The sequence below is a fragment of the Mustela erminea genome, chromosome 4 (genome assembly GCF_009829155.1).
Source record: "Mustela erminea isolate mMusErm1 chromosome 4, mMusErm1.Pri, whole genome shotgun sequence".
Classification (NCBI taxonomy): Eukaryota; Metazoa; Chordata; class Mammalia; order Carnivora; family Mustelidae; genus Mustela; species Mustela erminea.
The window spans coordinates 147,627,564-147,643,659 of NC_045617.1; the positions used below are offsets into that span (position 1 = coordinate 147,627,564).

General features: G+C 49.0%; 1 protein-coding gene across 1 annotated transcript in view; it reads right to left on the bottom strand.

Annotated features, from left to right (window-relative positions):
* Positions 1–16,096, bottom strand: part of CARMIL1 (capping protein regulator and myosin 1 linker 1) — a 300,014-nt gene that overhangs the window by 165,933 nt on the left and 117,985 nt on the right. The window contains exon 5 of the mRNA XM_032341268.1: positions 10,213–10,334. Coding sequence (XP_032197159.1) covers positions 10,213–10,334 — 122 coding nt within the window. The remainder of the gene's footprint in view (positions 1–10,212; positions 10,335–16,096) is intronic.

A 16,096-nucleotide genomic window follows, 5' to 3' on the forward strand; every position in this document is an offset into this window, starting at 1 on the left:
AAGTAACGAGGAACTTATGAATCCCTTAACTCACCCCCAAATTTTTATTAAATGTCTATAGTGCAGCAAGACCAGCTAACCAGGTACTTGGCATACAACTGTGAACAAAACAGACACCGTCCCCACGTTCCCAGTGAGCCGTCTCTCACAAGAACCAGACAAACAAAGAGGCAGTATAAAAGGAGAAGTTGTAATACGGGAGAAGCACATGGCAGCAGAAAGGGCACAAAATCTCTCTGGTGGGGAGACAGCAGCGGAGGGGCCGGGGGTTTGGAAATGCTCTCCAGCACCTGCTTCATCTATGCTAAAGCCTGGAGAGGAATGAAGACTCCATCTGGGGGCCAGTGGACGGGGACCAGGAGCCGGGGAGAGGGGGGCAGATAAAGGGCCAGCAAGTTCAAGGAGATGAGAAGGCTCGTATTCACCACCAGAAACCGCACGTAGCTCAAAGCAGCCAGCAGATGCCGTGTGACAGGGAGGAGGTGACCAAGTTGTCCGGGGAACTACACCAAAACCAGGTCACAGAGAGACTCTGAGGTCTGATCTCGGAGTTCAGGCTTTGTTCTCAGGGCAACGAGGGGCCACGGAAAGGGTCCAGAGGGTGCCCGAGATGGTCAGACAGGCACTGGAGACTGGTATCTGTAGGGCGGGGTGGGGGGCAGGTTTCGGAAATAGGGAAACAACTTGGGACATTAAAGAGAAGCCCCCAGGACCGGTCAGAACCCAGGGACAGCCAAGGTCAGGAGCTGCCGGTGGCGCCAAGCAGACCCCCCGCGGGACCCTGTCTGCAGCCCAGACATGCGGAAAGAGGGGGCAGCTGGCGCGCGGTGGGGCTACAGGCTTTCCAGGCAGGCGGGCCAGAAGAACAGCAGGACAGACGGACGCGAGGGTCTTGCCAGGGCCCAAGTGGAGCCCCAGACACGGCAGGCGGGGCGCTCGGGAATGGGAGGGGACAAGCCAAGGGATATATGGCCGGGACGACCTGGTCCTTCCAAGAAGAGAAAAGTGGAGGGGCTGTGCTCCGGGCGGGATGAGGAACTGTACCGAGGGAACAGCAAGTGCTGTTCCAGGCGATGACGAGGGCTGAGGGCTCGCGTGTGGCACTCCAGAGCGAAGTGGGGAGGAGGGGAGGAGGGCATGGGGTGTGCGGAACGGTGTCAGCGGGTCAGAGGTGCCCGGGATCATGGGAGGACCTGGGTGCAAAGCAGTGACGTCAAGATGCCCAATTACACTGAACACACTTTCACCTTCCTGCAATGAATTAAAAGCACTTCTGCTACACTGGATGTTCTCAGTCATCACGACGCATCTCAACCATCTTGTAGAGGACTAGCAGGTAGTGTTTCTAGGGAGCTCCACTTTCTCACGGGATGGATTCCAGATAAAAACAGGCTAGAACCTGACCAGGGGCCTCGTTCTGCTCGGAGACAAAACCTCAAGTACATAACAAAGCATGTAAATACCAACTTTCTACTAGCACTGAAAATATGTCTACTTCTTTGCAATTTTTAGGATTGAACCCTAAGTGCCTAAAACCAACGGATGTCAAATGTCATGAATGCCTTCAGATTCTTGCAGAAACGCACGGGGTCTGCAAGTGTGGCATGATTTTTCTCGGTTTCACCTGAAAACATCCACGATTAAGTCCTATTATCCTAAAAGTCCTGAATCTGGGAGGAATGAGGGTTTAAGAAGACAGTCACGCTGAAAAGCGCTATTACAGAATCTGGCCTTTTGAAATGGCTCATCTTGGCTCAACAATATCATTCTGGAATTTTCACGGCATTATCTCCGGCTACAAGACAGCAAAACCAGGTATTATGCAAAGAGACAGCAGCGCCATCGGAAGCCACCCCAAACTTTGACACAGTTGATTTAAGTGAATGCTGGACACACCAAAGGAGACTCTGGTTGGACTTCCTCTGAGGTCACATGCGTGTTCTAAAATTCCTGCCTCGTTTCAGCAGGACGCCGTGGCATAACGCTGTTTCAATGACACACAGGATGAAGTTAAGTTCGCCAAAAGCAGGGAGAAAATAAGGCAAATCTCTTTGGCAGGAAACTGGTAGGATCAAGAATAGGAAGGTGGCAGTCTAGGATTACAGGGAGACACGGATGACTCCTCACGGCTGATTCAGAAACTAAAGCCTCAATTTTGCTCCAAAAACAACACCGGACATTCCTGCTCGGGGGTAAGGACAAGTCAAGTGGAGAGTGAGAGAAGCAGCAGCCAGCAGGGACATGTGTGTGTGGAAGCTGCCTCCTGACCTTCAAAACCCGTCTTTGGACCTATCGGTCTGGGGGCCCCTGGGGGCTCAGTTGGTTAAGTGTCTGCCTTCAGCTCAGGTCATGATCCCAGGGTCCTGGGATCGAGCCCCCCATCGGGGCTCCCTGCACAGTGGGGAGCCTGCTTCTCCCTCTCCCTCTGCAGCCCAGCTCTGTGCCAGTTCCCCTCTTTCTTTTGTAAGAAACTATGAAGACGTCTCGTGAAACAGGTGTGTTTGTTTACCTAAGAGAGAAAGTAGTTAAGAACCTTCCAGAGGGTGGCTAATGTCCAGGCTCTGACACACCACAGAAGCAACGGGGAGGGGGACCCTGCTGCTGACCCACGCTGGTTTCTTCCTGCAGCTGAACAGTGGTGAGGAGTCTATGTGTGTGCGACACAGGGCACCGGTCACACTTACACACCCAGGGCGAGAGGTTGCATCGTGTGCAGAAAGACAGACAGAAAGGACAGAAAGGATCTGCCATCAGAGGACGTGCCACAGCAGTAGACCAAAATCCTGACAGACAGACAGATGGACGGGTCATGTCGCAAGGTTGCAGGCAGTCCTGTAGCGTTGGATCTAGAACATCTACACTAGAGGGGTCTGATTTACATGAGGCTCCAAGGGACCGCGAACCAGGTGACAAACCGGCCAGAAGCCCTGGAGGCGAATCTCATGCATAAATGGTTGAGACGAAAAAAAATCTGTAAATTCTTTAACTCCACTTAATTGATGTATTTAGAATTCAGTTCCAAAGCTCCTCTGCAGGAAGGCAGCGGTCTCCAGAACCACACTTTTTTCTGCCACAAACCACACCCCAACTAAACGCTGCTTCCGTTTTAGAAAAGCAGACGGACAAGAAAGCACCTTTCTTTTGTTTTTACATTAACTCTTGTTTTGCCACTCTTCTTCACAGGAACCTCACCTTTTCAAAGCACTTCAGTTGGCTCTGACCTCCTAAAGGGATCTGCAACACCATTTTTATTACGGGAGCAAAGAAACCTGGTCCTAACATGCTGACTTTCCAATGTGTCACAAGTGTGCCAGAAGGTCCAGGGATGCTGAAAGTTTAGGGGAAAAGCTCGTGCCAGAAGGTTACTGTTTTGTCAGCTACAAAGGATGTTATTAAGTACATTTAACAATAACAATAACAAAATCAAACTAGAGAAATGCTATATATAATTAAAAAAAAAAAATCAGGAAGCGACTGGGTGGCTCAGTCGGTTGGGCGTCTGCCTTCAGCTGAGGTCATGATCTTAGAGATCTTAGAGTCCCATATCGGGCTCTGGTTCAGCAAGGAGCCTGCTTCTCCCTCTCCCTCTGCTGCTCCGCCTGCTTGTGACCTCTATCTCTGTCAAATAAACAAATAAAATCTTTAAAAAAAAAAAATCAAACTTCAAAGAAACTTCCCATACATAAAACCTCTGCCCTTTCTGATGCTGCTGGGTAATGGACCACAACACCTTGTACTACGGATAAAATTTCTGAAGCAATTTACAGGAGCTAATTTAATCCTTCCCTGTATCAGCGGCATTATTCCCATTTTACAGATGAGGACACTGAGGCGCTGAGATGGGAGTTAACTTGCCCAGAGTCTCATCCCCACCAAAGCATCCTGACAACCTGACACCTTCCAGTGGCACCTCTCTCTCCACGGACATGTTCATAAGCAGCACCGAGGACCGCTGCTCCCTGAAGTGTGACTACCATTTTATTCTAATATTCCAGAGCCTTCGTTGTCCCCAGTACCCCTCCTTGAGGCGTTCGCTCACAGTGACATCTGCGGGCTCCCAATTAGGGCTGTGCCAGGCAGACACCTGTCTCCCAAAGGCACCTGTTCCCGCCACTTCCCCACAGAACGCTCCCAACACACCCTCCACCTCTTCCAAAAAAGTAGGAAAGCAAGTACAAATCATACACTATTTTCCTGGCGTCTCAAGTTAGACGTGACTCTCCGTTCTCTGAAATCTGAGGATCCTCCCTCCCTTCCCTGTACTGTTTGTGGAACTTTCTTATGCTGCTTCAGACTGGAAACTCCCAAGGAGCAGGCAACATCTCACTCACATACATATGCCTGAGGAAGTCCTTCAGCGAACACTTTCTAAATGAAGTCTACTGTGTCCTGATGACTTAATTTGACATTTGAAAGAAACAACAACAAAAAAAAAGGCAAAGAAAAAGAAAAGAATCTCACTTGGTTCTGGAGAACAGCCAAGATTCTTAATACTAGAAAAGCTGAAGGCCACAACAAAACAGCCTCCTGAAGAGGAATGCCACTATGGACCCCTCTGGGAAAACGGATTAAACAACATTTACTACAGATGTTTCCCGAGCAACTCAGTGTCCCTCTCTGAGGCCAGACCTCCAAGGACACCCACTTTCGCACAGCAAAGATGAGAGTGGTCACAACACAATGCTAATAGCGGTTTGATTTTTTTAACTTACATTTTCTTCTGGCACCTTTAAATTCTAACCATATTTTGAAATAAATTTTATTTAAAGAGAGGAGGGAAACGTCATTTTCTAAGGGAAGGAAAGAGGAAGCGCTAAACATCCTAGCATATAGGTATGGACCAGGGGAGGAGGGGGACATGAGGAGTGGATCCTGGCGAGACTATTTAATTTTTATTAAAATTCCTCATTTTTTCCCTACCTGCATTCTCTTGACTGTAGTCAAGAGGACTGATTACACATTGTAGATTATTCACATCCTGTTTTTGTAAGTTTGATTTTGATCATGAATATCATTTTCAAAATTTATATTTGGGTAAAACCAGAAATTCAGACCTTTGCAGATACAGTTTCATTTCTAGGCAGGCAAACTTGGACTCTCCAAGAACTGATTATCTGAGCGGAGACTGGCCCTGGCCGTGTGAGTCCCCTGGACTGTCCCGGTTCGTGACGCCCACTCATCAGACGCGTCTCTCTCCACCCGGCCCCAGCGGCGCTCCGCGAGAGAGGAGGGCGGGGGACCAAGGCGCCCATCACAGGCCCAGGTAATGTACCTGAGGAGACAAATGACTCAAACCAGGCTGAAGATTCCAAATATGGTTTCTTTTTTTACATTTTTGTTTTAATTCCAGTTAGTCAACATACGGTATTATATCAAATATGGTTTCCTATTCTCCAGCTTACTATGAGTGGGACATGTGACACGACTGAGGACATGTTCTCCATTATCTACGTCAAGGAAATACTTCCCTTGCTGACCGCCTTAACCCGAGGCAACACGAGGGTTGGAGAAGGATCTGAAGGCCTACGTCTCCCTGCTCCCTGGTCGATAACCAGGACCGATGTCATTATGCATTTCCCCTGCTAAAATCACATAATACAACCTAAGGAACTTCCAGAGGAAAGGCGGAACGTGCAAGTCACAAAATAGTACAGGTTTATTTGGACAAGCTCACTGCGCAGGGTGGGTAGGAAAGTGAGTAAAAGTCCAGTATGTTTACGTCATTTAAATTCTCTGCCAGGTCAAGTTCTAAATCACAGTCTCCCTTCTTGGGTGGGTGGCTTCATCCGAACTGCTACTGCCTTCCCCACCCACCCCCAACCCCCGCCCAGCCTGAGTCCTCTCCCCGCTTCTCAGGTGGGGCTCCGCTCAGCCAGCCACACCCGTCCACCTCCTCCATCGGCCCTGTCACCCACTCATCGGCTTTGTGTCCCCTTGGCCCACGCGCCCGTGGTTGCGAGGCTGGGCTACGGTCTTCCAACTTCCATCAGCTCCCATGTCACACCGCCCGGCGGTGCACTGGGCACACGGTAAACATGAGGAACCTCAGTGAGTATCTGGTATGTGCCAAGGACTAGGGATTTCAGATGAATGAAAAACACAGCCTTTGCTCAAGGCTTCAAGGCTCAATCCCTTCTCAAGGACATTGTGGATTTATTACCGCGATCTCCAACAACAACCTCTCTCTACCAGAGCATCCCCCCGCCACAGCCGTGTGCTTTACTATCTCCCATTCCGCATGCGAACAAAAACCGCCTGGAATTTCTCGGACCTCTTTCATTACTTCCCACCTCTCAGTTCCCTTCGCAGCTGAATGTCTCTACCAAGTTTCCCGCAGGTGCCACATCGACCTCCTCCCTTCGGAGCCCATCCCAGCAGCACAGTGGCCGCCTCTCCCCACCGCAACCCTGGGGCTGCACTTCACCGCGCCCGGTTCCCCGGGCAGCCCTCCGCCCTGGGCTTGGTCCACATCCAGTCGTTCGACCGCCACCCCCTCCCTGCTTCAGAGGCTCCTCCCAGGCCCTGGTTTTCCCCGGGAATCCTGTCTGACTCCCTTCGTGGCTCTTCCTCTTACACTTGTCATCATTCTCAAGATACCTTCTCTCCCTGGGTGATCTCCAAACGGTCGCACAAGCAAGACTCTACACTAATGACGTCCACATCTGCGACGTCTCCAAACCCGGACCTTTCCCCTAAGCCCCAACCCCACATATCACATATGTACCTGCTGATCTGACATCCCGCCATGTCCTAGATCTCGAGCTTAGCACACCGGATACAGAATGCTTGGGTGTTTCTCCCCCCAAATAAAACTTGCTCCCACACCTACCCTCGGCCCTCTCCACCTCCCTGCAAGGTAGCACGAGTCACTGAGTTATTAAAGCAGAAGCCTAGGAGCCATCCTTGGTCCTCCCTTTCCTTACCGCTGTCACCCACGTACCCAATCCACCAGCCAGCCCCGGACCCAGAATACACCTTTCATCTTCCACCGCCCACCTCCTATCCTTGTCTCTAATGCCACGGCCGCAGCCTTCCCTCCCCTGGCTCCCCACCCGCGTTCTCACCGGCTCCCCGCTCCTGCCCTTCCCCTTCCCACTCTGCTCTCCCTAGTGGCAAAAGTCGTCATCGTAAAGAGCATCACGTATCAGGTCACATCCCTACTTGCAATCGGCCGGGGCTTCCTCGCAAGCTAGGGCTGACCTGCGCGCTCTTTCCCACGAGGATCTACGTCCCCTGCCCCACTGGCCCGCACCAGCTTCCAGCCTCCTCTCAGGCCAGTCACCGCCTGCCACCTGCGTTCTCCTCAGTCCCGTACTCCAGACGCCCTGGTTCTCTCTCAGCCCCTCCAAGACTCCAACCCTGGTCCAGGCAGGAGAGACAGCACGAGCAGAGGCCTGAGAAGGAAACGTTCTCTGCCCTCCTCTGCCTCCTTCTCTCCTGTGGGGTCTGTTCAAAGGATCATGGCCACAGGGAGGCCCTGGCAGACAGAATTTTATTCCTTCTAATAGTTTAAGTAAGTTTAAGTAAGTAAGTGAAGTAAGTTTATACTTACTTCACTGATTCATTTCTCTTTCTGGGGTCTGCTTCCCTATACAAGCAACGCAAGTTCCCAGTGGAAACTCCACATGGGCCGTGGACCCCAACACTTAGCACGGTGCCATCCACAGTGAAACCCAGTAAATATTGACGGTTTAAGTGTATCAAGAAAGGACTGTACCCCGAGAAACGTGCTAGCATAGGGACATGCTCAGAAAGTTCTACAGAAACATGAATAAAGAAGCTCTTCAGACACCGGGCTGGGTCTTTCGGAGTGGGAGTGTGTCTGGATGAGCAGCCTGTACGAAAGCACCAAGGACAGGAGAGGCGGACGCGCTCGAACACAGGCTGGATCATGGGTCCAGATGGCAGTGGTCGGCTGCGCCAGCCTACGAGGCATCAACACAACCGGGTAATTCCGGTCGCCATGCAGAAGACCTGTTGCAAGGACAAGGACAGGAGACTGAGACAGCAGCAAAAACGATGCTGCCCTAGGAGACTGAGACCCTCTGAACCACAGAGGGCTCAGTGGAGAGGAGAAGCCAGACGAGGGGCAGACCAGCAGACAGGCACGGAAAGGGTCTGACTGTGCGACTGAACGAGAGACTGCGCACTGACGAGCCACTGAGATGCAGTGTCGCACATGGGCAGGTTTGGGGGGGAGCCTGCTGAGTCGCTGGAATGCACTGCGTGTCAGGTGCCTGGGGCCGTCCTTGTGCAGCCAGGACACAGAAGGGCTCAGATTGGGGCTTTGGATTTAGAAACTAACATACACTCAGCGAAGGCCTCCCTGGAAATGGAGCTCATTATTCAATGTTTGGTTCATATTTGCTGCCCGAACCTTTCAACAAGAAGTTAAATGGAAGGGTGCCTGGGTGGCTCAGTGGGTTAAAGCCTCTGCCTTCGGCTCAGGTCATGATCTCAGGGTCCTGGGATTGAGCCCCACATCGGGTTCTCTGCTCAGCAGGGAGCCTGCTTCCTCTTCTCTCCCTCTCTCTCTCTGCCTGCCTCTCTGCCTATTTGTGATCTCTGCCTGTCATATAAATAAATAAATAAATAAATAAATAAATAAATTCTTTTAAAAAAAAAAAAAAGAACTTGAAGAGAAGAGTTCCGACACTTTCCTTAGACCATTTCCTCTGGGAAGAAAAATGGGAAAATTCAAGCCCAAAACTGGCAATCCCCTCCAAACTCCTAGAACATTAGGTAAATAAAACTGTATTTTAAAGAAAGTAGCGATTCTGCATGTTGCTCTGAGGGTCGTATGAGGCCTTGCTAAATAAGGCTGAGTGTAATAATCTTCTGATCTCATCGGTGCTGATTTGGGATGAGAACGAGGAAGTTACAAGGAAGCTCATGTACACAGTCACGTTAGTAAATGTCCTTTAAGGGAGGACAGGCTGTAGTCACTGCTGACTCGCGATCACCCCAGATAGTTCTCTGGTGTCTTCAAGAAGGTTCTCCTTCTGGGTATTTCCCCCTCACCACTCATCATGCCTCACTTTGTCCCGCATCCCTGCACCCGCGCCTCTCATGCACACACACGCATGTGTGCACGGTTGCACACTGCAGGAGTTTGCCTTTAAGGCTTCGTACCTGGAAATTCCAGGCAGGGAAGAGCTGGGCGGCAGCCCCCCTTGTCCCCTCCGTGCCATGGAATGAGGCCAAAGGACACTCCGCTCCCTCTGCAACCAGCTAGTCAGACACTCCGAGAAGTGCGAGGAGCCCAACGGCGCAGAGAGGAGGAAGCCCTGGGTGAACAGCCAGAAGGCACAGGCCAGACCCCCCGTGCTGGCAGGAGGTGGAGAAGAGAGAGCCCCGCACAGGTTTGTCAGAAGAACCTAGCAGGTCTCGGAAAGCCAGAGACCGTGAGGAAGCCCCATCCCCACCAAGCCACCTGCAAACGCCCCAAAAGCTCAAGTACACACGGCTAGGTTTTTCTGCTTTGCCTCTTAATTAACAGGCAGAGCAACATAAAGAACACGCTCCACGAAGGGCAAGTCCCTGAAATGTCCTTCCGGCTCCCACGCAGTAAGGTGCGCAGCTCACCATCTTCGTGTGTCCCTGTGAGGCTCTGTGGCCTCCATGCACAGAGCAAGCCCCGGGAGAGGGATTTTTAGACTCTGCACCATCTCCCTCCAGCGGGAAGGTATTTTCACTAGGGACTATTAATTTAGGGAGCTATCTGACAGCGCATCTCTCTGCCTTTTACCTACGCCCATCCATCCCCCTCCCAACGACCCACACCCTCCCGAAGGACAAACTCGGTTCCCCAAGCACAGAATCCCAATGAAAAGCCCTTAGCAAAGAACCAGGAGGGCATGCACAGACACAGTTCACTCATATTCCTAACGCGTGTTTCAGAAAACTAAGAGCCAGGAAAAGTCAAGGAAAAGGAAGCCTCTGGCTCCCATGAGTACTCTCCCTGATGCATTTCTGCAAAGCAGTGAGCCCCTGGTCCCACCAGGGTACGTCTCAAGTTGGGTCAAAAAGGTTTCTGCTTCAGTCCTGGGGGCAGAGGTGAAAGGAGGGCCGAACCCTAGACGTCAGACACAAGGGCTGAGGGAGGGTTTGCCGTCGAATATATGAGCGAAGGACGCGTGAAGGGAAGTGCCCTCTCGTTCACAGCCCTGAGGAGCCGCGCTTGCTCTGCTCGCCCCTCCCCCGAGCACTCACACCGGGGACAGGCCAGGAAATATCCTCCGCAGGCAGGTGCCGATGTGGGCCAGCACGTCGCTCACGTCCTCGGGCGACGCCATCTTCATGGAGATGCTGTACTTCTCCGTCTCCACCACCATCTGCAAGAACCGGGTTGGACGCTGCTTAGTACTCAGCACAGTGCCTTGAATTCTCGGGTTGAAGTCACCCAAATGATATACTCATGCTGACCTATACCAACGCAATACCAGCTTTTCAAGAAGGTCTCCCTTAGGGACGCCTGTGTGGCTCAGTTGGTTACACAGCTGCCTTTGGCTCAGGTCATGATCCCAGCATCCTGGGATCGAGTCCCACATCGGGCTCCTTGCTCGGCTGGGAGCCTGCTTCTCCCTCTGCCTCTGCTGCCACTCTGTCTGCCTGTGCTCGCTTGCATGCACTCTCTCTCTCCAGCAAACAAATAAATAAATAAATAAATAAATAATAAAAGAAGGTCTCCCTTAAAAACCTTAGCTAAGAGTTGAGGCACTGTTTGGGCAGAGGGTGGAACAGTTGTCGGAAACATCCAGAAACTGAAACAAGGCAAAATTCCAACAGGACCCCCCTCCCCGACCCACCCACCCTGGTCGTGTGATGGAGACAGGATAGTCACATGCACACGTGACTTCTCCTTTTACCAAGGTTTGGTCCTGAGGTGTGTGGTCTTACCAAGTCTGTTAGATCCCTACTCTCCAGAAGAAGTAAGCATACCTCCTACAGCAAGTAGTCAAGGGCAATCTCATCTTAACCGTTTTTTTTGGCGGGATGGGGGGACATATTCTAAAACCAAGACCCCTTGTGAGATGTTTCAATGAAGTGTTAAAACCTTTCGTCTGGTAACAAAAATCAAATGCTTATAAAACATTTCGACTTTTCTAAAAAGAGAGACTTCTTGGAAAGGATTATGTGACAGGAACAAGGTCATAATGTTCAGGGCTAGGCAAAGAATCATTCCAATTAAATGCTGGGAAATGTCCAAAGCTTGCCACCAAAAATGCTGACACTGAGGTCACGGAGCTTGCACTGTAAATAAGCATAAACCAACCTGAGAAAAGGGGCAGGTCGCAAAGAGCAGCTGGTTGTTTATGGACACATTTCAAATAAAAAGAACAAACATCATTTAAAAAAACACACACACATTATCTTGGATCTCAAAAATATACATGTTAAATGCAATCCCTTTGGATTTTCACTACATCAAAATAGCCTCACATATTTACTCCCTGCGGGTATGTAAATTGTACAAAAACATGATGGGGAGTACTACACTTAGGGTGCAACTAGCCAATTAGGTTAACAAAGCAGTTTTTAGATTTGTTTTAGGCTGTCCTAAAATTAGCTAAATTAAAAATAATCATCTGTCTTTCAAAGTGTTAACAGTAAAAGGAAAAGTAATGTGGGGCACCTGGGTGGCTCAGTCGGTTAAGCGCCCGCCTTCAGCTCAGGTCATGATCCCTGGGTCCTGGGATCGAGTCCGGCATCAGGCTCTCTGCTCAGCAGGGAGCCTGCTTCTCCCTCTGCCTGCTACTCCCCCTGCTTGCGCTCTCTACCTCTTAAATAAATAAATAAAATCTTTAAAAATTTTTAAAAAGGAAAAGGATGCAATTTATTTGCCAAAATGATGCGATCAAAGAAAAAGACTTAAATGACCCACAAGCACCCCAGAGGTCTCTCTCAATACCTATCACCTCTGTGTCAGTTAGTTGGCTCTCCATATTAAAAAAAAATTTTTTTTCAATCCTAATTTTCATGCACTGGTCTGTCTGGTCTTTTAGAAGGTGGCCCAAGGAATATTTCTCCCCCAAAAGGCAGCAAGAATGGCTGCACCTGGAGTTTATTTACTATTCAACCCCAGGACGTCCCAACAAAGTATCTTCAGCAAATTAAAGAGGCTCTTGCAGCTAGGCTGCGAGGTCCCACGTGCCCGCATCTGCGCGCATGTGTGTTTTAAAGAAGCCAGATGCTCTGGGACGCGGCCACTGGGTCGGTGCCCCGCGCCCCGCCCCCAACATCCCCACCGTGAGTAATTATATTTTCACGACGGGGCACTTGTACTTTCCTCCCGTCTACTGCATCTGTCTATTCCGTTCACGGTTTGGGTGTGAGCAATTAGTAATTAGCTTATTCTAATTTTGCTTCATCTTAACACCTAATCATCCTTAATTGCACAGGATTGAATAGAATGACAGGGAAGAAAAAAAGGTGACAGGTGAAGGGGAAGAAAGGAGGCCTTCAGATTCAAGCTGACGGGAAGGCAGCTCACAGCCCCGGAGAATATGTCACCACCTCCTCGGGCTGATGGAAAGATTGCCACAGAGAGATCCGGGGGACACTCTACAGCAAACCTTCCGCCACGACAAAGCACTCCTTCTCATATGCCTCTGTCCCTCCTACTGCGGCTGCTGACAAACCAAATGCATGAACCAATTCTGGTTTTGCCACCTAGCGGGACAGAGCCCATGACCTCCAGTACGCATTTAAGACAATAATCAACTTATTTAAATAAAATAATAATAATTGAATAATTAAATAATTAAATAAAATCTAAAATAGTAAAAATAAAATAACTATCAGCAGTATCTTATGTAAGATTCAAATTTCCAAGCCTACCCTGCCTCCTCTCTTGAAGGTAAAACAACCTGGCTACACACGAGCACTTTTAGATAAATGTCAGCCAACAGATGGGTCAAGTCTTTTTCGTTCTTCTAGCAGAAACAGCCATGGGTTTGCCAAAATCATCCTATGACACAGCAAACAATTAATCTTATTTTTAAAAAAAATAGGTGTTTTGATTGTACAAGAAATTGTCCAAAAATTCTGTAACTATAAAACCATATAATGGCTGGTCTCACTGTACTGACCACAAACGGGCAACAGAATTTCCACAGAACCTGGATGCCAAAAAGTGCCACAAGGCAACGAGATTTGGAAAGTAAGAGAAAGGTCTCTCACATTCCCACAGGGAGGAGGAAAGAGAGCAGCAGTCAATGTCACATTTCACCAGCTCAGGAACACAACACACCTCTCTCACTCACACACGAGGAACTGTGAGGGTCCCAGGCCTGTGATCTGAGGTGACAAAGCTCTAATTAAATAGTGATTAAAAGTGAATCAATCCCAGAGAACATGAGAAGACAATGGGGATGGGACGCCTGTGTGGCTCAGTGGGTTAAGCATCTGCCTTCGGCTCAGGTCATGATCCCAGAGTCCTGGGATCGAGGCCCAGATGGGGTTCCCTGCTCAGCGCAGAGCCTGCTTCTCCCCCTGCCTGCTGCTCTCCCTGTTTGTGCTGTTTGTGTGCTCTCTCTCTCTCTGACAAATAAAAAAAATCTTTTAAAAAAAAAAAAAAAAAAAAAAAAGCACGTCTCCATCAAGGGGGAATTGTGAGTGCCACAGGCGGATGCTATCATCCTTAGGATTTCATGTTAGAGAACCCTGGAGAAACCACACATCAAAGGTCGTGGTTACCCAGGTTACTATTTCTCAACCTCTAGAATACGAGACTCAAATGCCTGCCCAGACACACTGAGTCCCACCCGCTGTGTGCATGTGTGTGCGTGCAGGGGTGTGATGGGGCAAGGGTCCTCCTGAGGTATCAGTGTTTCTAAACAGCACCACAGAAACTTCTGAAACGTCAGAATTTGAGTGCTGCGAAGCACCCAGCATCACAGGTCACTCTGTGGAAGAGGCCCCACCGTCCCACCGTCCCTTCATCCTCAAGGTCCACACTAAGCTGAGGCAACGCTATATAGACCCCTCCTCCTGTTTTCACCAGGCCAGCAGCCCCACGGGCCTGATACCGCCTGAGCTCCTCTGAATGCCAGACAGACAGAAGGGACGGGACTGCGGTGTCCCTAGACCAGACCAGCAACAGCAGCCACACGAGGAAACCAGTCTCGCTGTACCAACATCCTTTCTCATAATGAAACCCCACAGCCAAATCATACTTTGAATATAACCTTGGCATTAGCATCTCAGTAGTGCCCTTTTGCTTGATCACAACCCTGACATCGTAAACATAAACATCCCAGAACGAAGACCGTCAAGAAGGCCCTGGTTATGTCATCATTCGTGAGTAATCATTCACTCCTGCATATGTCTACCATTTGGGCAAACATATGGTGCTGTAATTTTTCTTCCAAACTCCAGTGTCTAAAGAATGCTAAACACACAGGATAAACACGGCTCTCAGATGAACTATGGAAAAGTTCCAAAGATTTGTATGTTAACCTCGATCAACATAAAATGACAGTTCTGACAACTTTTAAGAAAGTCATCAACAGACTGCACACACACGCACGTGTGCAGACACAAACACGCATTCTCTTCATAGTTTTAAAAACGAAAAGTAGAATGAAGGAAACAATAAAGATCAGAGCAAGAATCGAGGAAACAGGAAGCAAAACCAATAAAATCAATAGAGAAATTCAACAAAACCCAAACAAGTTCTTGGAGAAGATCAACAGACTCAATAAATGTCTAATCAGACTGGTAGGCAGGAGGGCAGGAAGAATAACTAACGGATCAGTAAGAGGAGTGACGTTCTACAGGTACTGAAAGCATAACAAGGAGATACTCTGAACAATGTTGCATCAGTAAATCTGACAACTCAGATGAAACGGGTAAATTTCTTAACAGACACAAACTACCACAGCTCACTCAAGAAGAAACATATAAATGCATCCATATCTATTAAAGAAATAGAATTTTTCATTAAGAACCTTCCCGAAGAAGAAACTCCAGGCCCTGATGGCATCACTGGTCAATTCAACCAAACACTTAGAGAGTTGGTTATTCTAAATTTTTCTAAAAAACCAAAGAGGAAGGATTAATTCTATGATCACTCTAACACAGAATGCAACAAAGACTTTTTCAAAGAGAAAAGTACATGGGCGCCTGGGTGGCTCAGTGGGTTAAGCCTCTGCCTTTGGCTCAGGTCATGATCCCAGGGTCCTGGGATCGAGCCCCGCATCGGGCTCTCTGCTCAGCAGGGATCCTGCTTCCTCTCTCTCTCTGCCTGCCTCTCTGCCTACTTGTGATCTCTTCTGTCAAATAAATAAATAACATCGTTAAAAAAAAAATAAAGAGAAAAGTACAGTCAGTAACTGTCATTAACCTAGATGCAAAGATCCTTCACAGACTTTTGACTAGAATCCAACAATATACAAACTGGATAATACGTCATGACCAAGTAGGGCTAATCCCAGGAATGAAAGGTTGAATTAATACCTGAAAGTCAATCAATATAATACACCTTATTAACAAACTAAAAAGAAAACAAATCCACGTAAGAATAGAGAAAAAAACCTGTGACAAAACACAAACTAATTCCTGAATGAAAAACTCCCAGCCAAGTTGGCACAGAAGAGAAATTCCTCAACCAGATAAAGAGCATCAATGAAAAACCTCCAGCTAATGTCACTCGTAGTGGGAAGAGAATGTCACTCTCCCTCCGAGATGAGGGAGAGAACAAGGATGTCTGCTCCCAGTGCCTCCACTCAGCACTGATCTGGAGGTGTTAGTGAGGACAGTGCCCAGGCGCGGAGATCTGACTTTACCGCACCTAGAAGTGAGCAAGTTGGCCTGTCGCTGTTTCGTGGATGCCAGCGGTACACAGCAGAGTCCTGGATCACACAGAAAGGACTTGACTATTCACGACACAGCAGAGGGCATGAGCGCCATGCGAAAGGAACGCTGGAACCTGGGTAATCTGTTTTCACAGTAAACAGTAAGCAAGCCCACTCTTTGTTCATAAGGGCACATGCCATCAGCTCATGCGGATACGCATGGCAAACAGAACCCCGGAAAGCAGCCTGCGTAAAGAGAAGTCAATAGCACGGAATTCCGGGCACAGCCGGCAAGACGT